Source organism: Ranitomeya variabilis, chromosome 7, assembly GCF_051348905.1.
Source record: "Ranitomeya variabilis isolate aRanVar5 chromosome 7, aRanVar5.hap1, whole genome shotgun sequence".
NCBI classification, from domain to species: Eukaryota; Metazoa; Chordata; class Amphibia; order Anura; family Dendrobatidae; genus Ranitomeya; species Ranitomeya variabilis.
Window position 1 is genome coordinate 118,320,604 of NC_135238.1, and position 25,155 is coordinate 118,345,758.

Sequence of the window (25,155 nt, forward strand, 5' to 3'; positions counted from 1 at the left end):
GCTGTACCAGTCTGTCATTGTTAGTTTTGTTTACTGTAAGTGATATTTGTATTTTGATGTAACCCCTTCTCATGTACAGCACCATGGAATTAATGGTGCTATATAAATAAACAATAATAATAATAATAATAATAATAGTACTTTTTGCAGTGACCCGAAAGAGCATCAAAAGCCCAATGGAACTTTCCTATTAAACGCTGATGCCATATTTTTAGTTTTTATGAGAAATTAAGAAAAATAAGAAAATACTTATTTGTTAGTAATAAAATAACATATTTTCATTCAAATGCAGGTATCTTTACTGAGAGCTATAGAAAAGATGAAGAAAGAGCTCTGAAGCTTCTTATACGGGTTTCTGAGGCCTGGGGACAAACCACTTGTTTAAAACTAGCTCTTGAAGCTAAAGATATGAAATTTGTATCTCAAGGAGGTGTTCAGGTTTGTTCACATAAAAACTGTTTAAATTGTCATATATTGAGATACAGCTAAGAAATATATTCAAAAACTGTTAACAGAAACATACGCAGTACATAACCCTTCAATGACCAATTAATTTTCAATATTTGCACTTTTGTTTTTTCCTTCCCCCATTTCAAGAACCAATACTGTTTTTTTTTATTCCTCTTTCAACATAGCCATATAGTGTTAATTTTGATTGAAACCATTCTTTTCTCATGCAAATTACAGTGAAATTGCATAAAAAAACCCACAATTCTGCTATTGTCGTTTGGGTTTTGCTTTTAGGGTGTTCATTATGTGATAAAAAAATAGCATGGAAACCTGATTCTTCGGATCAGTACGATTATAGTGATATAAAACTTGTCCAGTGTTTTTATTATTTTAGTGTTGAAAAGAAATAAAAGAAATGTTGAAATGTTTCTGTTGAATGTGCTATTTGATAGATTGTTTTTGATCTGAAATTTTTCTTCATGCTATTTTGAGTTATATATGACATTTCATTTTGATGCTTTTTATTGTATTGGTTGGGGGAATTCTGAAGTTCTGATCATTTTTTTTTGTTATCCCAGTGTCTTTTTTGGACATGATGATACAGGAGGACTAACATGGCAGTGACAAGGCCCCTTAGGAGGCCTTTGATGCCATGGTAATCCATTATTTTTCTATGATAGCACCAGCAATAATGATATGCCACTGTCAGAGATTGACAGTAGCAATTAAATAGTTCACAGAGACAGATGCTTGTATATAGCAGGCTCTGCATCTGCCAGGTATAAAGCATGCTCAGATCCTGAGCTGGCTTAATATTTTCTTTAACAGCCTATGACAATAATATACGTCATAGCTTGTTAAGCAGTTAAATATATTGAGTTTTTATTTCTATTGTCTCAAGAGGTAATACACTCCCCTATCATGGTTGTGCATGGGGCTTGGAATTAGTTTCCATCCTCCCGTTTCCTAGCGTCTGTATCTAGCCACAGAGTTTTCATCAAACATTTCAGAGGTTGCTAAGACTTTGGGATGGTTTGTCTTTGAAAAGTCCATGAATCAGGCATTCTTCATGAGCTATTTATTATACTATATATATGGTTAGTTATGTTTTTGGATTCGAACCTGATCTTTCATCAGTTGAAACAAAATGAAGTGTCTATCAATCTATGTACATGATTCAGAACAACCACGTTAAAATATATCAGCTTTTCTATTGCAGACTACAAATTTGTCATGTTTGAACATACCAAACCCTTCTTTCAACTCTTCTCTTTTCCTAGCACTATCACCTTCGCTGTACCGCCTCTCCTACTACACTGTGTGTTCGGCGATGAAAGCTCAAAGTGTCATGTCTGCTGTGCTCAGGCAGCTTGTACTCACTCTGCAGTGAGAGCAGGATGTCACATATCTAACAAAGGATTTACCTGCCTGTTCTGGGCTTCTCCTGTGTGAGATGTAGTGACACCCTGCTCTGATTTCACTGCAAAGTGAATACAAGCTGTCTGAGTACAACACTTTGAGCTTTTATTTCTATAAATACAGGGGGTAAGAACAGTACAGCAGAGGTGACAGTGCTATGAGAGAGGAATAGCAGACATCTTCACTGCCCTTTCCCCACCACACTGGAGGTTAAACCAGGAGAACAAAGCTGTCTAACATTATAGATCTCATACACTGAGAAACCAGCTCTAAGCTTTGTTGGGGGCATGTTCTTTTTCCCCACGAATGTTGCTGCCTGCTTATCATTGGGCAATGTCATTCAGAAGAATAAGCACATGTGCCCAGTAAAAACTGATAACATAAACTTGAACTTAATGAAAATGAACTCATTAGGGGCCAAATACTTTATTTGCTTATATCTCTGCAACAGAGAGTCAAAATAAAAAAATAATTGATATTCTGCTATGCAACCACTATTATATTCTGCTCTGCAGCCACTATTACATTCCACATCCAGTTCAACATGAACAATTTTGGTGAAAGTCTTCTTTAACTGTTTGCATACATTTTATCAAGTGTTCCATTTTTATTCTTCTTTGTGTTGAATGTTTGCTAATAGGCATTTCTTACAAGAGTTTGGTTTGGAGAGCTGAGTGTGGACAATGAGCTGTGGAGAGTAATCACTTGTATGATTTTCTTTCCTCTTCTTTATTCACGGCTATTAACATTCAGGTAAGTAAGCTAGTATTTACACTGTGTTCCAAATTATTATGCAAATAATATTTCCTCATATTTTCTCTAAATTACCTATCTGAATTGCAGTCATTGTTATTTTCCAGTCATCTACTATTCTAGTATAATTGCAATGTTTTGGAAAAAACTGCCTATGAAAACAGTATCTTTTAAAAAAAAATAAACACTCAAAATGCATGTTCCAAATTACTATGCACAGCAGAGTTTTCAACCTTTTTTTTTATTTTGAACAAAAAAAATGGTCAATTGTGAAGTTATAAGCATTATCAGCTTATTACAAAATGAAATCAAACAGTTTTCAAGTGAAAACTTTATTCTAGGTGATGTTACATTTGCACGTAGGACCCCTTGTTCAAAAGAAGCTTTTGAACTCTCTCGTCCATTGAATTTGTCAGTTTTTGGATGGTTTCTGCTTCAATTGTTTTGCATGTGGACAGAATACCCTCCCAGAGCTGTTGCTTAGATGTGAACTGCCTCGCACCATCATAGACACTCCTTTTGATGATGCTCCAGAGGTTCTCAATGGGGTTGAGGTTAGGGGAAGATGGTGGCCACACCATAAGTTTGTCCTCTTTTATGCCAATAGCAGGCAGAGATGCAGATGTGTTTTTTGCAGCATGAGACGGTGCATTATCATGCATGAAAATGATCTTGCTGCGGAAAGCACGGTTCTTCCTCTTGAACCATGGCAGGAAGTGTTGTTTTAGAAACTCCACATAGATTATGGAGTTCATCTTTACTCCTTCAGGGATCATAAAGGGGCCGACAATCTCTCTCCCCATGATTCCAGCCCAAAACATTACTCCACCTCCTCCTTGTTGGTGCCTTAGCCGTGTTTTCATGGGGTGTCCATCCTCCACTCCATCCATCTGGACCATCGAGCGTTGCACGGCACTCATCGGTGAACAAAACAGTTTGGAAGTCAGTCTTCATGTATCGTTTGGCCCACTGGAGCCGTTTCTGCTTGTTGCAGTAGATAGAGGTGGTCGACAGGATGGCTTACGAACATCTGCAAACCTCTGAAGGACCCTGCATCTTGTTGTTCTGGGGACGTTGGAGGCACCAGCAGCTTCAAAAACTTGTCTGCTGCTATGACAAGGCATTTTTGCAGCTGCTCTTTTAACCTTATGCAATTGCCTGTTGGATAGAGTCCTCAACTTTACCTTATCAGCACGCACACGTGTGTGCTGGGAATCAGCTACATACTTCTTGATTGTGCGATGATCACCATGAAGTGTCTTGGCAATGTTGATTGTAGTCATGCCTTGACCTAAATACTCCACAATTTGTTGCTTCTCAGCAGCCGACACATCCTTTTTCTTTCCCATTTTGGCAAAAAATGTAGGCTGCTTAACCCCTTGCCGACATGCGCCGTACTAGTACTGCGCTGCCGGCACTGCATTAGTGCCAGCCGCAGTACTAGTACGGCGCCCCGATCACCGCGGTCTCATGCTGAGCGCCGCGGTGATCGGGTGCGGGTGTCAGCTGTATATGACAGCTGACACACCGCAGCAATGCCCACGATCGGCGCTATCGCCGATCGCGGGCATTTAACCCCTCTGATGCCGCTGTCAATAGTGACAGCGGCATAGAGGGGGATCGCGCAGGGACGGGGGCTCCCTGCGTTCTCCCACCAGAGCAGCGCGATGAGATCGTGCTGCTCCGGTGACCTGGAAAAAGTCCCCAAATCCAAGATGGCCGCGGGACTCCTTCTGGGTCATGAGATGACCCTGCTTGCCGGCGTCTGCTGAGAATTCCTCATAGCAGGCGCCGGCAAGCCTCTGCAATGTGCCTGTCAGATCGGTGATCTGATAGAGTGCTGTGCACACTGTCAGATCACCGATCTGTGATGTCCCCCCCTGGGACAAAGTAAAAAAGTTAAAAAAAAAAAATTTCCACATGTGTAAAAAAAAAATAAAAAAAAAATTCCTAAATAAAGAAAAAAATATATATATATATTCCCATAAATACATTTCTTTATCTAAATAAAAAAAAAAATCACACAATAAAAGTACACATATTTGGTATCGCCGCATCCGTAATGACCCCACCTATAAAACTGTATCACTAGTTAACCCCTGCAGTGAACACCGTAAAAAAAAAAAAAAAAAGAGGCAAAAAACAACGCTTTATTCTCATACCGCCAAACAAAAAGTGGAATAACATACGATCAAAAAGACGGATATAAATAACCATGGAACCGCTGAAAACATCATCTTGTCCCGCAAAAAAAAGCCGCCATACAGCATCATCAGCAGAAAAATAAAAAAGTTATAGCTCTCAGAATAAAGCGATGCAAAAACAATTATTTTTTTTATATAAAATAGTTTTTATTGTGTAAAAGCGCCAAAACATAAAAAAATGACATAAATGAGGTATCGCTGTAATCGTACTGACCCGAAGAATAAAACTGCTTTATCCTTTTTACCAAACGCGGAACGGTATAAACGCTCCCCCTAAAAGAATTTCAGGAATTGCTGGTTTTTGTTCATTCCGCCTCCCAAAAATCGGAATAAAAAGCGATCAAAAAATGTCATGTGCCCGAAAATGGTACCAATAAAAACGTCCACTCGTCCCGCAAAAAACAAGATCTCACATGACTCTGTGGACCAAAATATGGAAAAATTATAGCTCTCAAAATGTGGTGATGCAAAAACTATTTTTTGCAATAAAAAGCGTCTTTTAGTGTGTGACGGCTGCCAACCATAAAAATCCGCTAAAAAACGCTATAAAAGTAAATAAAATCCCCCTTCATCACCCCCTTAGTTAGGGAAAAATAATAAAATTTTAAAAAATATATTTATTTCCATTTTCCCGTTAGGCTACTTTCACACTAGCGTCGGTACGGGGCCGTCGCGCTGCGTCGGCCCGACATACCGACGCATACTGTGCAAGCGCCGCACAACGGGGGCAGTGAATGCTGTTTTTCCACGCATCCGCTGCCCCATTGTGAGGTGCGGGGAGGTGGGGGCGGAGTTCCAGCCGAGCATGCGCGGTCGGAAATGGTGGACCGTCGGCACAAAAAAAGTTACATGTAACGTTTTTTGCTGCCGGCGGTCCGCCACAACATGACGCAACCGTCGCACGACGGTTGCGACGTGTGTCAATACGTCGCAATGCGTCACTAATGTTAGTCTATGGGGAAAAAACACATCCTGCAGATGACTTTGCAGGATGCGTTTTTTCGCCAAAACAACGCATTGCGACGTATGCAAAAAAACACTAGTGTGAATGTAGCGCTATGGTTAGGACTAGGGTTAGGGCTAGGGTTGGGGTTAGGGCTAGGGTTAGGGCTGGGGTTAGGGTTGGGGTTAGGGTTTCAGTTAGAATTGGGGAGTTTTCACTGTACATCAGGCACATCAGGGGCTCTCCAAACGCGACATGACGTCCGATCTCAATTCCAGCCAATTCTGCTTTGAAAAACTAAAACAGTGCTCCTTCCCTTCCGAGTTCTCCTGTGCACCTAAACAGTGGTTCCCCCCAACATATGGGGTATCAGCGTTCCCAGGAAAAGTTGGACAACAACTTTTGGGGTCCAATTTGTCCTGTTACCCTTGGGAAAATAAAAACGTGGGGGCTAAAATATCATTTTCGTGGAAAAAAAAAAATTATTTTCGCGGCTCTGCGAGATAAACTGTAGTGAAACACTTGTTAGTTCAAAGTTCTCACAACACATCTAGATAAGTTCCCTGGGGGGTCTAGTTTGCAATATGGGGTCACTTGTGGGGGGTTTCTACTGTTTGGGTACATCAGGGGCTTTGCAAATGCAACATGACACCTGCAGACCAATCCATCTAAGTCTGCAATTCAAATGGCGCTCCTTCCCTTCCGAGCTCTGCCGTGCGCCCAAACAGTGGTTCCCCCCCATATATGGGGTATCAGCGTACTCAGGACAAATTGGACAACAACTTTTGTTGTCCAATTTCTCCTTTTACCGTTGGCAAAAATAAAAACGTGGGGGCTAAACATGGAGAAAAAAGAACCGGAGGATAAAAGCCGCGCAGACCACAATGAAGATAACAGAGTTACACACACACTCTGTTTATTAGCCTACGCGTTTCATGGCAGACAAGCCACTTCATCAGGGCATCAAGATTCATCAATAAAACCAGGTATATATACCCACAAGTACAATCAAAAAAACACAAACATGTATAAGCCCCACCCTCTTACGACATCACTTCTGGTGGGAACGCCCACTTTAGGTCAAACATTTGTAAATATACCCATAATATTGGTTACAAAACATTAAAATACATTGAAACCCAATGATCGATCTTTAAAACCATATATATTCATCAATAAATAATTAAAACAAATATAAACATTTCTGGTATCCAGATAAACCAGGATTAGAACTCACACTGGGAGAAACCTAAAACCTATCCTCCAGAGATCAAACCTCCGTCTTATACCACTAAACCACCTGGTGGTCTTAGGTGAGGGTAACTATTTATCTTGGAGCCACCAGTTAAACCCATTCGAAACACTTAAAATATCATATATTGACCCATAGTAACGAACCAAGGGCTCATATGGGGTAACTAACACTACATTGTAGTATGCTTCAATATCAATAGGATTATTTGGACAAAAATTACATGAAATAAGAGAAGTAAAGGGGAGGGTGAATTCCCATGTGCTCAATTTCAACGGTTCATTCGGGAATTGAACCCATTTGGTCCAGAGGTCTACAAACACTGCAATGAAATAAGCAGCATCTCAGACCAGTCGGCCACCTAGATTAATGGAAGGTAGGGGCCACTGAAGTCAATAATCTCTCGCCACATCGTCACACGGAGGCACTCCAAACACCAAAAAAAAATTTTTTCACAGAAGAATGTCAGTGTGATGAAAATTCATGATATCAGTTATTGGTTTCTAGAAGAGGTCACTTACCTCATTTAATCCACCAGGGCTTAAAGTGCCCAACTTGAATATCCAATATGTTTCTTTTTTACCCAGGACCTCCAATCTCCTAGGTGTATTCACAGGCACATGGTCAATGTGGGTCACAGATAATTTAACATTACCATGATGAACTATAGTACAATGTCGCGACAATCCATGTTTAGAAAAACCTCTAAGAATATTAAACCTATGGGAGTTAACCCGTTTGTGAAGAGGTTGACAAGTTCTTCCCACGTACTGTTTGCCACAGTTACACTGAATTAAATAGATTACGTAATCTGTCTGACACGTCATTCTAAAATTGATATTAAAAACCTTTCCTTTCTTTACAAACGACATGAAACTGTCAACATTGTTACTAATAGATCTACAACATTTGCACCCACGTCCATTACATCGGTAAGAACCGTTGCGGCCGATCCATTCATTACCTACTAAAGTGCATCCAGAGGTGGAAACCTTAACTACACTGGGTGCCAAGACATTTTTGATGGTGGGGGCCCTTTTAAATGTTACTGTTGGTTTCCTAGGAACCACCTTATTAAGGATCGGATCATTTAAGATCACACTCCAATGTTTTTCTAATATATTCCGTATTTGAACATTTTGTGACGAAAAAGTAGTGATAAAATTAGTTTCAAAAAGGTTTTTCTTAGCACCCTTATTTTTGTCGAGATGTATAAGCTCATTTTGGGAACAACCCTTAACGGAGTTATAAGCCTTTTTGACAAGCTTCACAGGATATTCTTTTTCTTGAAATCTCTCCCTCAGAATTTTGCTTTGTTCCCTGAATGCTGTATCAGAAGTGCAATTTTTTCTAATTCTATAATACTGGTTCCTTGGGATGTTCCTAAGCCATGGTCTGTGATGGTTACTTTCAAAATGAACATACCCATTGGCATCCACATTTTTAAAATGGTTTTTGGTCATGATCTCTCCGGCCTCATCAATATAGATGTTCAGGTCTAGAAAGGTAACATTTTTACTTTCCACACAGGGAGTGAGCTCTATACCCCAATGATTATCCCTTATAGCATCAAGGAATTCAAAAACCGTATTATCTGCATTATCATAGATGATAAATATATCATCTATAAAACGTTTGTATAGGACCAGATTCTGTTTATGTTTGCAATGGAGGACATACCAGGACTCAAAGGCAGCCATGAATAAATTAGCATACGTGGGCGCTGCCTTCGAGCCCATGGCGGTCCCCCGTATCTGGTGATAAATGGTCTCCCCGAATGTGAAAAAGTTGTTCTCTAGAATAAAAGTCATGCTATTCATCAGAAACTCTCTTTGGGCCATGGTCACATTAGATAGTCTATCAATGTAAAGTTTAAAACATTGAAGGCCAATGGTGTGATCAATATTAGAATATAAACCAGTCACGTCAATAGATATAAATAAAAAATCACCACCCCATGTAATTCTCTGCAATTCCTGTATTAAATGGGTGGAATCCCTGAGATAAGAACCCAAATTTCTGACAGACTCATTCATAAAAGAGTCCACAAATGCTGCTAGATTTGATGTTAAAGAATTAATCCCCGCTATGATGGGTCGTCCAGGTGGGTTAAACTCATCCTTATGAACCTTTGGAAGATGGTAATATACTGCCATCTTTGGGTTTTTTACCCCAAGGAATTCTTTCTCGCTCTTATTCAGAATCCCCAATTCATCCGCTGTTTTAATTAATTCTTTATATTTTGTTACCGCATTCTCGTATTCAGCCCTATTGGAAATATTATAAGTCCCCTCATCTGACAAAATCCTATTCGCCTCTAAGATATAAGCATCTAAATCTTGTAATACCACCCCTCCACCCTTATCGGCGGATTTTATTACCAAATTTGCATCATTTTTGAGAGTCTTAATGCCCTCAATTTCAATTGTTGTCAGATTATTAATCGACCCTCGCTTAAAATTCAAGGACTCGAAGTCATTCAAAACCAAGTCTATGTAGGTTTTTAGATGGTGGCCCTGACTATGGATGGGATAAAATATAGATTTATCCTTTAGTTGACAATGTTTGATGTTATCACCATCCATCTCGACCGTCACATTTCTATCATCTTTTATGCAGAAATGTCTTTTTAAAGTTAATTTACGGATGAAATGTTGAAGGTCCATGAAAAGCTCCACATCTTTAGATTTATTATTTGGGCAAAAAGACAGGCCCCTATTTAAAACTTTGGTTTCACCCAAGGTCAGTTTGTGTTTAGAAAGATTAAAAATATTACCTCTTCTTTCCAGCTTACATCCATTCTCATTCACAAAAACCTGCACTTGTTGCTCCATAGTGTTTAGATTGGTCTCGGTGTTGGGTACTTTTTTGTTCTTTTTCTTTCCTCGGGTTCCTCTTCTAAGTTTTTTCTTTTTTGTGATATCGGAAGAAAGTATTTCGTTATACTGTTGTTGTTTTCTACAACCTTTGGTAAAAAACAAACAGAGGAAGATCCAGACCTGGAATTATCCACAAATAATCTCTTCTTTGTCTTATTTACTAGTGTCTCGTTCTCCTGAATATCTATTAAGTTGAAATTATTCCCTACTCTAGGTGTTAATATTTGGGGAGGTCCCCCATGGTTGGTTTCCTCATGTAGCAGGCAGTCAAGTATGTTGGCCTCACCTCCATTAGCCTCATTGGCAAGCGAGACCAACACACCCAACGGACTTATTTGACCCATGGAGTTCAAATCCAATAAATTATCCTTCCTTATCCTTTCCATTTGGAGCTTAACCTGCTCCAGATTAACGGAGATATCTTTATCATTTCCATCAAATGTACCCTTTACTATGTCTCCACTCACTTGATCCTCACTGGGATCCTGTGGGTGTGACATTTTTTTCCTTCTTTTAATCTTATTCTTTTTAGTCTTTTTTTCTTTATTTAGTGTGCCACTCTCAAAATCCCCTCTAAGTGCTTCCACAACCAAGTCGGTCATAGAACTCACACCATCCGGTTCTTGAAAAAAAAATATTTTTTATTTTCGCGGCTCTGCGTGATAAACTGTAGTGAAACACTAGTTGGTTCAAAGTTCTCACAACACATCTAGATAAGTTCCTCTGGGGGTCTAGTTTCCAATATGGGGTCACTTGTGGGGGGTTTCTACTGTTTAGGTACATCAGGGGCTCTGCAAATGCAACATGACACCTGCAGACCAATCCATCTAAGTCTGCATTTCAAACGGCGCTCCTTCCCTTCTGAGCTCTGCCGTGCGCCCAAACAGTGGTTCCCCCCAATGTATGGGGTATCAGCGTACTCAGGACAAATTGGACAATAACTTTTGTGGTCCAATTTCTCCTGTTACCCTTGGGAAAAAAAAATTGCGGACTAAAACATAATTTTGTGGAAAGAAAAAATGATTTTTTAATTTTCACAGCGCTACATTCTAAACTTTAGTGAAACAATTGGGGGTTAAAAGTGCTCACCACACATCTAGATAAGTTCCTTAGGGGGTCTTCTTTCCAAAATGGTGTCACTTGTGGGGGTTTCCACTGTTTAGGCACGTCAGGGGCTCTCCAAACACGACATGGGTTCCGATCTCAATTCCAGCCAATTTTGCATTGAAAAGTCAAATGGCGCTCCTTCCCTTCTGAGCTCTGCCATGCGCCCAAACAGTGGTTTATCCCCATATATGAAGTATCAGCGTACTCAGGACAAATTGCACAACAACTTTTGGGGTCCAATTTATCCTGTTACCCTTGGGAAAATAAAAAATTTGGGGCAAAAAGATCATTTTTTGTGAAAATTAATATGAATTTTTTTTTACGGCTCTACATTATAAACTTCTGTGAAGCACTTGGAGGTTCAAAGTGCTCACCACACATCTAGATTATTTCGTTAGAGGGTCTACTTTCCAAAATGGTGTCACTTGTGGGGGTTTCCACTGTTTAGGCACGTCAGGGGCTCTCCAAACACGACATGGGTTCCGATCTCAATTCCAGCCAATTTTGCATTGAAAAGTCAAATGGCGCTCCTTCCCTTCCGAGCTCTGCCATGCGCCCAAACAGTGGTTTATCCCCATATATGAAATATCAGCGTACTCAGGACAAATTGCACAACAACATTTGTGGTCCATTTTATCCTGTTACCCTTGGGAAAATAAAAAATTTGGGGCAAAATATCATTTTTTGTGAAAATTAATATGAATTTTTTTTTTTACGGCTCTACATTATAAACTTTTGTGAAGCACTTGGAGGTTCAAAGTGCACACCACACATTTAGATTAGTTCCTTAGAGGGTCTACTTTCCAAAATGGTGTCACTTGTGGGGGTTTCCACTGTTTAGGCACATCAGGGGCTCTCCAATTGCGACATGGGTTCCGATCTCAATTCCAGCAAATCTTGCATTGAAAAGTCAAATGGCGCTCCTTCCCTTCCGAGCTCTGCCATGTGCCCAATCAATGGTTTACCCCAACATGTTGGGTATCGGCGTACTCAGGACAAATTGTACAACGACTTTTTTGGTCCAATTTCTCCTGTTACCCTTGGTAAAATAAAACAAATGGGATCTGAAGTAAAAATTTTGTGAAAAAAAAGTTCAATTTTTTTTAAACATTCCAAAAATTCCTGTGAAGCAACTGAAGGGTTAATAAACTTTTTGAATATGGTTTTGAGTACCTTGAGGGGTGCAGTTTTTAGAATGGTGTCACTTTTGGGCATTTTCTGTCATATAGACCCCTCAAAGTCACTTCAAGTGTGAGGTGGTCCGTAAAAAAAATGGTTTTGCAAATTTTGTTGCAAAAATGAGAAATCACTGGTCAACTTTTAACCCTTATAACTCCCTAACAAAAAAAATTATGTTTCCAAAATTGTGCTGATGTAAAGCAGACATGTGGGAAATGTTGTTTATTAACTATATTATGAGATATAACTCTCTAATTTAAGGGCATAAAAACTAAAAGTTTGAAAATTGCTAAATTTTCATAATTTTCGACAAATTTTTGTTTTTTTCACAAATAAATGCAAGTCATATCGAAGAAGTTTTACCACTATCGTGAAGTACAATATGTCACGAGAAAACAATGTCAGAATCACCAGGATCCGTTGAAGCGTTTTAGAGTTATGACCTCATAAAGTGACAGTGGTCAGAATTCTAAAAATTGGTCGTGTCACTTAGGTGAAAAGAGGCTTTGGGGTGAAGGGGTTAATAATGTGGAACAGCCTTCTTAAGTAGTCTTGCCTTTATTTGGACACACCTGCCAAACTAATTTGCACAGGTATCTGCAATTGCTTTCAGTGATATAAAGAGCCCTGACACACGTCACCATCAATGAGTTTAAATGACAAACAAAAAAATTCTAACCTTATCAATTCTAAACTCTATGTGCATAATAATTTGGAACACAGTGTAAAGGGACTTAAATTGATGCTGCCACATCTGAGGTTACTATGAGTGACAGGGCTTTGAAGAAAGGACAGTGGGATTTAAAAAAATTATTTATTTCTCTTTCATAGTCATAATCGTAATATAAGATTAAAGTCTTCATAGTGTGCCTGGCTCGTGACTTCTGTAAGACAGATGGCTTCCTCTGTGCTAATTATTATACAGAGATCACTCCTTATACATAACATCTATACATACAGTCATGTAAACATATCACAGTTATGTATATCTTTATACAGTCATGTGAACATGTCATGGGACATCACATTTAAATTTGTAATCTTTATAGAAATATAATTTTTTTAATTAATTCAAACTTTATAAATGCAATATAAACGAATACATTTACTTTTTTTTATAAAAAAAGTAAGAAAAAATTTGACACACATGGCACTTTTCTGTGAGAAACAAACAATTATCACTAGCTCGAAGAAGTGGTCCAGGATTAGAGAAAAAAACTAGTTTTTCTTATGTGGCATGTTCCACCATAATTTCCCAGTTTTCCTCCCCTGAAAGTTTGTTTGTGTCCACAGTACTGGCACATCAACATCTGCTGCTTCTTTTCCTGCCCAGCACTATGACTCTGCTCCATTCTGATATCTGTGGGGACACAATAAAGCTGGACAAACTATAAAATAATGCGATACTTCCAATGTTCACCAAGTCACAAATCTTAAAAGGGAGACACTTTTAATTACTTTATGGCTGTAATTTTTGGACCTAGCTTAGTGCAGCATTTGATCACTGTACAGTGGGTATGGAGAGTATTCATACCCCTTTACATTTTTCAGTCTTTGTTTCATTCCAGCCATTTGCTATATTCAAAAAAGTTATTTTTTTCTCATTAACCCCTTTACCCCCAAGGGTGGTTTGCACGTTAATGACCAGGCCAATTTTTACAATTCTGACCACTGTCCTTTTATGAGGTTATAACTCTGGAATGCTACAACAGATCCTAATGATTCTGACACTGTTTTCTGGAGACATATTGTACTTCATGACAGTGGTAAAATTTATTTGATATTTCCTGCGTTTATTTGTGAAAGAAAAGGAAATTTGGCAAAAATTTTGAAAATTTTGCAATTTTCCAACTTTGAATTTTTATGCAATTAAATCACAGAGATATGTCACACAAAATACTTAATAAGTAATATTTCCCACATGTCTACTTTACATCAGCACAATTTTGGAACCAAAATTTTTTTTGTTAGGGAGTTATAAGGGTTAAAAGTTGACCAGCAATTTCTCATTTTTACAACACCATTTTTTTTTAGGGACCACATCTCATTTGAAGTCATTTTGAGGGGTCTATATGACAGAAAGTAACCAAGCGTGACACCATTCTAAAAACTGCACCCCTCAAGGTGCTCAAAACCATATTCAAGAAGTTTATTAACCCTTCAGGTGTTTCACAGGAATTTTTGGAATATATAAATAAAAATGAACATTTAACTTTTTTTCACAAAAAATTTACTTCAGCTCCAATTTGTTTTATTTTACCAAGGGTAACAAGAGAAAATGGACCCCAAAAGTTGTTGTCCAATTTGTCCTAAGTAGGCTGATACCCCAAATGTGGGGGTAAACCTCTGTTTGGGCGCATGGGAGAGCTCGGAAGGGAAGGAGCGCTGTTTGACTTTTCAATGCAAAATTGACAGGAATTGATATGGGACGCCATGTTGCGTTTGGAGAGCCACTGATGTGCCTAAACATTGAAGCCCCCACAAGTGACACCATTTTGGAAAGTAGACCCCCTAAGGAACTTATCTAGATGTGTGGTGAGCACTTTGACCCATTAAGTGATTCACAGAAGTTTATAATGCAGAGCCGTAAAAATAAAAAATCATATTTTTTCACAAAAATGATTTTTCGCCCCCAATTTTTTATTTTCCCAAGGGTAAGAGAAGAAATTGGACCCCAAAAGTTGTTGTACAATTTGTCCTGAGTACGCTGATATCCCATTTGTGGGGGTAAACCACTGTTTGGGCGCATGGGAGAGCTCGGAAGGGAAGGAGCGCCGTTTGACTTTTCAATGCAAAATTGACAGGAATTGATATGGGACGCCATGTTGCGTTTGGAGAGCCACTGATGTGCTTAAACATTGAAACCCCCACAAGTGACACCATTTTGGAAAGTAGACCCCCTAAGGAACTCGTCTAGATGTGTTGTGAGAGCTTTGAACCCCCAAGTGTTTCACTACAGTTTATAACGCAGAGCCGTGAAAAAAAAAAATTTTTTTCCACAAAAATTATTTTTTAGCCCCCAGTTTTGTATTTTTCCAAGGGTAACAGTTGAAATTGGACCCCAACATTTGTTGTCCAATTTGTCCTGAGTACGCTGATACCCCATATGTGGGGGGAACCACCGTTTGAGTGCATGGCAGAGCTTGGAAGGGAAGGAGCGTCATTTGGAATGCAGACTTAGATGGATTGGTCTGCAGGCGTCACATTGCATTTGCAGAGCCCCTAATGTAGCCAAACAGTAGAAACCCCCCACAAGTGACCCCATATTGGAAACTAGACCCCCCAAGGAACTTATCTAGATGTATTTTGAGAACTTTGAACCCCCAAGTGTTTCACTACAGTTTATAACGCAGAGCCGTGAAAATAAAAAAATTCTTTTTTTTTCCACAAAAATTATTTTTTAGGCCCCAGTTTTGTATTTTCCTAAGGGTAACAGGAGAAATTGGACCCCAAAAGTTGTTGTCCAATGTGTCCTGAGTACGTTGATACCCCATATGTTGGGGTAAACCCCTGTTTGGGTGCACGGGAGAGCTCGGAATGGAAGGAACACTGTTTTACTTTTTCAACGCAGAATTGGCTGGAATTGAGATCGGATGCCATGTCGCGTTTGGAGAGCCCCTGATGTGCCTAAACAGTGGAAACCCCCCAATTATAAGTGAAACCCTAATCGAAACACATCCCTAACCCTAATCCCAACGGTAACCCTAACCACACCCCTAACCCTGACACACCCCTAATCCCAACCCTATTGCCAACCGTAAATGTAATCCAAACCCTAACCCTAAATTTAGCCCCAACCCTAACCCTAACTTTAGCCCCAACCCTAACTGTAGCATTAACCCTAGCCCCAACCGAAACCCTAGCCCTAACCCTTGCCCTAACCCTAGCCCTAACCGTAGCCCTAACCCTAACCCTAGCCCTAAACCTAGCCCTAACCCTAGCCATAACCCTAGCCCTAACCCTAATGGGAAAATAGAAATAAATACATTTTTTTTTATTTTTTAATTTTTCGCTAACTAAGGGGGTGATGAAGGGGAGTTTGATTTACTTTTATACTGGGTTTTTTAGCGGATTTTTATGATTGGCAGCCGTCACACACTGAAAGACGCTTTTTATTGCAAAAAATATTTTTTGCGTTACCACATTTTGAGAGCTATAATTTTTCCATATTTTGATCCACAGAGTCATGTGAGGTCTTGTTTTTTGCGGGACGAGTTGACGTTTTTACTGGTCACATTTTCGGGCACGTGACATTTTTTGATCGCGTTTTATTCTGGTTTTTGTGAGGCAGAATGACCAAAAACCAGCTATTCATAAATTTCTTTTGGGGGAGGCGTTTATACCGTTTCGCGTTTGGTAAAATGGATAAATCATCATCATGTTATAGTGTAAGATCACCGATCTGACACTTTGCTATGCACTGTGTCAGATTGGCGATCTAAAGTGCACAGATCCAGGCTTCCCAGCACCTGCTCTGAGCAGGCGCAGTGAAGCCACCTCCCTGCAGGACCCGGATGCCGCGGCCATCTTGGATCCGGGCCTGCTGCAGGGAGGAGGAGGTAAGAGACCCTCGGAGCAACGCAATGACATCGTGTTGCTCCGGGGGTCTCAGGGAAGCACGCAGGGAGCCCCCTCCCTGCGCAATGTTTCCCTATACTGCCAGAACACTGCGATCATATTTGATCGCAGTGTGCTGGGGGTTAATGTGCTGGGGGCGGTCCGTGACCGCTCCTGCCACATAGTGCCAGATGTCAGCTGCGATAGTCAACTGACACCCAGCCGCGATCGGTCGCGCTCCCCCCGTGAGCGCGGCCGATCGCATATGACGTACTATCCCGTCGGTGGTCATACGGGCCCACCCCACCTCGACAGGATAGTACATCAGATGTCAGAAAGGGGTTAATGTACACTCTGCACCCCATCTTAACTGAAAACAAGCAGAAATGTAGTAATTTTTGCAAATTTAATAAAAAAGAAAAACTAAAATATCACATGGTCATAAGTATTCAGACCCTTTGCTCAGTATTGAGTAGAAGCACCCTTTTGAGCTAGTACAGCCATGAGTCTTCTTGGGAATGATGCAACAAGTTTTTCACACCTGGATTTGGGGATCCTCTGCCATTCTCCCTTGCAGATCCTCTCCAGTTCTGTCATGTTAGATGGTGAACGTTGGTGGACAGCCATTTTCAGGTCTCTCAAGGGATGCTCAATTGGGTTTAGGTCAGGGCTCTTGCTGGGCCAGTCAAGAATCGTCACAGAGTTGTTCTAAAGCCACTCCTTTGTTATTTTAGCTGTGTGTTTGGGGTCGTTGTCTTATTGGATGGTGAACCTTCGGCCAATCTGTGGTCTAGAGCACTCTGGAAGAGGTTTTCATCCCAGATATCTCTGTACTTGGCCACATTCATGTTTCTTTCAATAACAGCCAGTTGTCCTGTCCCTGCAGCTGAAAAACACCCCCATAGCATGATGCTGCCACTACCATGTTTCACTGTTGAGATTGTATTGGGCAGGTGATAAGCAGTGCCTGGTTTGCTCCACACATACTGCTTAGAATTATCACCAAAAAGGTCCATCTTTGTCTCATCAGACCAGAGAATCTTATTTCTCATAGTCTGGGAGTCCTTCATGTGTATTATAGCAAACTCTATGCGGGCTCTCATATGTCTTACACTGAGGAAAGGCTTCCACCAGGCCACTCTGCCGTAAAGGCCCAACTGGTAGAGGGCTGTATTGATATTTGATTTTGCAGAACTTTCTCCCGTCTCCCTACTGCATCTCTGGAGCTGAGCCACAGTGATCTTGGGGTTCTTCTTTACCTCTCTCACCAAGGCTCTTCTCCCATGATTGCTCAGTTTGGCTGGACGGCCAGGTTTAGGAAGACTTCTGGTGGTACCAAACTTCTTCCTTTTAAGGATTATAGAGGTCACTGTGCTCTTAAGAACCTTGAGTACTGCAAGAATTCTGTTGTAACCTTGACCAGATCTGTGCCTTGCCACATTTCTGTCTCTGAGCTCCTTGGCCAGCTCCTTTGATCTCATGATTCTCATTTCTTCTGAATGCACTGTGAGCTGTGAGGTCTTTTATAGACAGGTGTGTGCCCTTCCAAATAAAGTCCTATCAGTTTAATTAAACAGAGCTGGACTCCAGTGAAGGAGTTGAACAATCTCAAGTAGGATTGCAAGGAAATGGACAGCATGTGACTTAAATATGAGTGTCTGAGCAAAGGGTCTGAATACTTATGACCATGTGATATTTCAGTTTTTCTTTTTTAATACATTTGCAAAAATTACTACATTTCTGTTTTTTTCAGTAAAGTCAGGGTTTAGAGTGTACATTAATGAGAAAAAAATGAACTTTTTGAATTTATCAAATGGCTGAAATGAAACAAAGAAAAATTTTAAGGGGTCTGAATACTTTCCGTACCCACTGTATATCTGTATAAGTAAATGTATGACTGGGACATATGACTTGCGACTAAAGCTGCATCAAAAGACTGGAGTAAAATGGGTTATATCTCCCCTGCCAGTGAATAAGGACTGTGAGGAGTGGGGAATCGAGGAATGCAGATTATTAGTCAGCAAGTTTCGAAGTTTCACACTTTTTCATCAGGACAAACTACAGTGGCAATAATTATTTGTTTGTCCTGACACTTCAAAACACCTAGATTAACAAACTACATTTGTGAATTTCCAACTCCTTACAATCCTTATTCACTGGCATCACAGATATACCGTATTTTTTGGACCATAAGACGCACCCCAAATTTTCAAAAGGAAAATAGGGAAAAAAACATAATGAGTCAAATGGGGGTCCGTCTTACAGTCTGAATTCAGCTTAACGGGGGGGATAGGCACAGGTGCAGGAGTGGTAACAGGGGTTGTTCGTTGGTTGCCTGTGGTGCGGTGGCCTCTGGGAAATCCCATCCCAGGCTGGTGCAGCAGCGGTGCTCTGTGCTGGGGTGGCGACGGTGTTCTGTGCTGGGGTGGTGGAGCTCTGTGCTGCCTTGGTGGTGCTCCTCCGGCACTTTGTTAAAGCCCAGAGGCCCCCGCAGACGATGTGATGCGGTGGCCTCCTGGAAAATGGCCCCTGGGGGTGGCGAATAGGGTTGAGCGACTTTTACTTTTTCAGGATCGAGTCAGGTTTTGCGAAACCCGACTTTATCAAAAGTCGGGTCGGGTGAAATCGGCCGATTATTTCGAAAAGTCGGGGATCCGACCGAAATACGAAACCCAATGCAAGTCAATGGAGAATCAAAGTCGGCAGTTAGTGGAGGACAGGAAAACACCAACAGAGCCCATTTTAATGCCAAAAACATCAATTCTTGTTATATTATAATAATAGTTAACCATTGATAATTTGGGGGTCATTCGGCAACAGTTGTGGGGGGAGTAGGGCTGGCTCAAGTTTTTTGTGGGCCCAGGAAACACGGACTACATCACGGCGGTGGAGCAGGGAGAGGTAAGTATTTCAACTTTGCAAGTGCTGTGATCCTGGACAAGCAGGGGGGGCACACTCGTTCGCATTGCCACTGGCACAGGGCCCCTCAAAGTATGGCGTTGTGATTGACGGCGGGGGCGCCTCCCACCGGCAGAGACACTTTTGCGTACTATGAGGGGCCCTGTGCCAGTGACGTCGCCAATGAGTATGCCCCCCCACCTGTTGAAGGAACCTGCACTTTCATCTGCACCTTCCTCTTTGTCCCCGTGTAAGGTGGTATAGTATGCGGGAAGGGGAACCTGAGTTTCAGCAGTGTCAGATTCAGGCTGTGTAGAGTGGAAGGGGAATGTAGTGGTCTGTGTCAATGTACCAGCATACTCATCTAGCAGTGGCTGTGCAATGGGCAGGAATGAGGAGGAAACACAGATATAGGCCCAAAATAAAAAAAAGTAGGCTAAAAGCTGTTAAAAATTGGTAACAGGAGTAAACAGGCGGCATTGGTTTGTTCAGTGGAGGAGAACAACTATCAGCGGCAGACACCATTAGTAGGCCCAACCAAACAAGTAGGCCAAATGCAGTTTCATATTCTAAATATAGGCCGAAAGCCTGAAGATTGAAGCTCAGCTTTGTGTAGTAGAGGAAAACAAGAGGCAGCAGCAGACAACGTTACTAGGCCCAAACCAAGAACTAGGCCAAATGTAGTTTCATATTGTTGTTACAGGCCGAAAGCCTGAAGCTTCAAGCTCAGCTTTGTTTAGTAGAGGAAAACAAGAGGCGGCAGCAGACAATGTTACTAGGCCCAACCTAACAAGTAGGCCAAATGCAGTTTAAAATAAAAAATATTTAAACAAAAGCCTGAAGATTGAAGCGCAAGAAAAATAAACCAGGAGAACACCAAGGAGCGGCAGACACCGTTAGTAGGCCCCAAGCCAACAAGTAGGCCAAATGCAGTTTAATATTTGAAACGGGACAACAGTTGAAGTTCAGCTTTGCTCAGTGAAGGAAAAAAAAGAAGCAGCAGTAGACACCGTTATTACGCCCAAATAATAAAGACAGTGGTAGTAGGCGCAAAGTATTAAATGGAGGCCAGGGCCCCTGTATATTTTAACTATCATCTATCATTTCAAATAATTCGTATTGGCAGTGCCATTTAAGGTTTTAACCACACAGACTACACAGTGGTGGAGCTGGGAGAGGTAGTATTGCAAGTGGTAGAGCACTGTTCAAGCTGGGGGGGAACACTCTCCCTTGGGCGGCGGTACTGGCACAGGGCCCCTCATATTACGACGGTGTAATATGAGTTGTGGTTCAGGGTCTCCCCCCAAAAAATGAGGCAGTCTGGTGGAAGAGGCCGTGGGCGGGGGTTGCCAGCTGGTACTGATGGTGCTGGTGGTGCTGCATCTCATGGTAGTGGCAAAAGCACAGTAGCACCTAAGGCTGGAGGTGTTCAGCCTGCGTCATCATCTGGCTATACAAGGCCTCGAAGGCTCCCTTACCTGGGAGTAGGAAAACAGCTTTTAAAGCCAGAGAAGCAGGAAAAAGTGTTGTCTTTCCTTGCTGACTCCCCCTCTAGCTCTTTCGCCTCCTCTTCCCAAAGTTCTAAATGTAAGAGCAGCCAGTCGTCAGTGGATGCTCCCGGTCAGGAAAAAGACGTTTCCTTGTGTCCTTCTCCCAAACCAAAAGTGAAGGATGCATCAGGCGACACTACAGGTTACTCCATGGAGCTCTTTACACATACTGTGCCTGGGTTAGAAAGGGAAATTGTACACTGCCAATTACAAGAAGAATCGGACATGGAGTGCACTGATGCACAGCCACAGCTAGATTGTGATGCTGTTCCATTGACTATGATCACTACATTGCCGTCACAGTTTACTGAGCCAGAATGTGACCCTGATGAGACTATGGTGCCCTGTCCCGAACGCTATAGCACCTTACACGGTGTCACTGAGGAAGGTGCACATGACATTGAGGAGGAGGTGATAGACGACCCAGTTGTTGCCCCAGATTAGCAGCCATTGGGGGAAGAGGGTGCCGCTGCCACTAGCTCAGAAGTGGAGGAGGATGATCCGCAGCAGCCATCTACATTGCAACAGCTGTCATCTGGCAGGCCCGTATCAGGCCAAAAATGTTTGCGAAAAACAAAAACAGTTTTAGGAGAGCGTGGCCACTCGGTGAAAGTAGCACAGCGCACAATGCCTGAAAAGGTTTTCGATAGTAGGAAGAGTGTAGTGTAGCAATTTTTTAACCAAGATCAGAATGATCAGTCAAAAGTTATCTGTAAAAAATGCTCAAAGACCTTTAGCAGAGAGAAGAATCTTCAAAATTTAAATACAACGTGCATGCTTAGACATTTAACCAGCATGCACTTGCAAGCCTGGACTAACTACCAAACGTCCCGTACTGTTGGTGCACTTGCTCGGAATGAAGGTAGTCAGCAATGTTACATTGCTTCCCTCACTGTAAGCCCACCGGTTAGGACACCACCAGCAGCAAATGTGGAGGTATCGTCGTAAGGCCAAAGCAGTCAGGTAATCACAAGGTTATTAGTAGGAAAGACTGTATGTAGGCCAACAACAAGAATACCATAACAAAGAGACTCTCGTTAGGAAAAGAAAGTACTCATCCTCTCATCCGCGTACACAGGATTTGAACGCCCACATTGCTATACTAATCTCATTACAGATGATGCCGTACCATTTGGTTGAAAGCGAAGCTTTCAAAGACCTGATGGCCCACGCAGTACCACGCTATGACCTACCCAGTCGACACTTCTTTGCGAGAAAAGCCATCCCAGCCCTCCACCAGCATGTCAAAGACCGCATTCTCCATGCCTTGAGGCAATCAGTCAGTGGAAAGGTGCACCTCACAACAGATGCATGGACCAGTAGGCATGGCCGGGGACGTTACGTGTCCATCATGGCGCACTGGGTTAATGTGTAGGATGCAGGGTCCACAGGGGGCAGCCATAGTGGTACAGTTCAGCCTATCCCACAGTCTAAGGAAACAGTTGACATAAGGCGTTCGCCACTCCTCCTCCTCCTCCTCCAGAAGCGAAAGCTCGTGCACAGAGCGCAGTCGCCCTACCACTCCATCCGCAGCTGCCAGTGTTGCACTCGGGGTGTCCCATTATCGAACAGCTAGTGGTAAGCGTCAGCAGGCTGTGTTTCAAATGAAGTGTTTGGGCGACAACAGACACACCGCAGAAGTACTGGTGGAGTACTTGCAGCAACAACCTCAGTCATGGCTGGGCAGTGTACATCTTGAGGCAGGCAAGGTATTCAGTGATAACGGAAGGAATTTTATGGCTGCCATAGCCCTTTCAGAACTGAAACACATACCTTGCCTGGCTCACACCTTTAACCTGGTGGTGCAGGGCTTCCTCAAAAATTATCCAAAGTTACCAGCCCTGCTCCTGAAGGTGCGAAGACTTTGCTCGCACATCCGCCGGATGCCCATACACTCCAGCCGTATGCTGAACCATCAGCGATCACTGAATCTTCCCCAGCACCGCCTAATAATCAACGTTGCAACAAGGTGGAACTCCACACTGCACATGATTCCGAGGATGTGCGAACAGAGGCATGCTGTCATTAATTTGTGGGAGGATACAAGGGCAGCCACTTGGATGGCAGACATGGAGTTGTCTGGTGTGCAGTGGTCGACGCCATCATAAGCATTAACATCCCACTTATGCGTCTGCTGATGCAAAGTTTGACGCACATTAAGGAGCAGGCGTCTGCAGCCGAGGAGGAGGGAAGCCTTGATGACAGTCAGCCATTGTCTGCTCAGGGAACTGTCCAGGATGAATTGGCGGACCAAGAGGATGAGGAGGATGATGGGGATGAATATGTATGGGAGGAGGATGATTATCAGGTGGCAATAGAAACTGGTGGCATTGCAAGGTCTGGTACAGGTTAATTGCGGGACACTTGTGATGTTGATTTGCAAGAAAGTGGTCCTCAACCCAGCAGAAACAGTTAATTGACACCTGGAACATTGGCCAGCATGGCTGAGTATGCCTTGCGTATCCTAAAAAGGGACCCCCGCATTGTTAAAATGATGACCGATGACGACAACTGGTTGGCCTGCCTCCTGGATACAAGATATAAAGGAAAACTGCAAAATATCATGCCACATGAGAACCTAGGTCAAATATTGGCTACCAAACAAGCAACTCTTGTAGACCGTTTGGTTCAGGCATTCCCAGCACACAGCGGCGGTGATGGTTCTCACACGAGCTGCAGGGGGCAACATGGCAGAGGTGCTAGAGGTGCAGAAATCCGAAGTGGTGTTGGACAGAGGGGTTTTATGACAAGGTTGTGGAATGATTTCGCAATGACCGCTGACACGACAGGGACAGCTGCATCGATTCAAAGTGACAGGAGACAGCATTTGTCCAGTATGGTTACAAACTACTTTTCCACCCTTATCGATGTTCTCCCTCATAGGTCATTCCCCTTTGATTACTGGGCATCTAAACTAGACACCTGGCCTGAATTGCCAGAATATGGATTAAAGGACCTCGATTGCCCTGCTGTCAGTGTGCTTTCAGAAAGAGTGTTCAGTGCTGCTGGTTCAATACTGACCGAAAAAAGGACACGTCTGGCTACCACAAATGTTGATTAGCTAACCTTCATTTAAATTAAACAATCATGGATTTCACATTCTTTTGCCCAACCTTCCCCTGCTGACACGTAGCTTGCCTGAAAGATGACTTGCTTTTGGGGGGAGACACTGAACCCCAACTCTGGCCCTGTGGTATAACACAACACTATGAACGTGGCAGAAAGTGGCTGCCTGATATACGACGTACTAGCAGTACAGCAGAATATAAACTGTGTGAGAATTACTATCTCACTTTTGGGGGAAGAAACTGAACCACAACTCTGGCCCAGTGGTATAATACAACACTATGAACGTGGCAGAAAGTGGCTGCCTGATATATGACGCACTAGCAGTACAGCTGAATATACACTGTGTGAGAATTTGAATCTCCATTTTTTGGGGGGAGACACTGAACCCTAACTCTGGCCCAGTGGTATAACACAACACTATGAACGTGGCAGAAAGTGGCTGCCTGATATACAATGCACTAGCAGTACAGCTGAATATACACTGTGTGAGAGTTTGAATCTCCATTTTTTTTGGGGAGACACTGAACCGTAACTCTGGCCCAGTGGTATAACACAACACTATGAACGTGGCAGAAAGTGGCTGCCTGATATACGACGCACTAGCAGTACAGCTGAATATACACTGTGTGAGAATTTGAATCTCCATTTTTTTGGGGGAGACACTGAACCCTAACTCTGGCCCTGTGGTATAACACAACACTATGAGCGTGGCAGAAAGTGGCTACCTGATATAAGACACACTAGCAGTACAGCAGAATATAAACTGTGTGAGAATTACTATCTCACTTTTGGGGGGAGAAACTGAACCACAACTCTGGCCCAGTGGTATAACACAACACTATGAACGTGGCAGAAAGTGGCTGCCTGATATATGACACACTAGCAGTACAGCAGA

At 42.1% G+C, this 25,155-nt stretch overlaps 1 protein-coding gene across 2 annotated transcripts in view; it reads left to right on the forward strand.

Annotated features, from left to right (window-relative positions):
• Positions 1–25,155, forward strand: part of LOC143786355 (transient receptor potential cation channel subfamily M member 2-like) — a 1,952,850-nt gene that overhangs the window by 751,576 nt on the left and 1,176,119 nt on the right. For both annotated transcript variants that reach the window (XM_077275686.1, XM_077275685.1), the window contains 2 exons: positions 293–438; positions 2,510–2,622. In XM_077275686.1, coding sequence (XP_077131801.1) covers positions 293–438; positions 2,510–2,622 — 259 coding nt within the window. The remainder of the gene's footprint in view (positions 1–292; positions 439–2,509; positions 2,623–25,155) is intronic.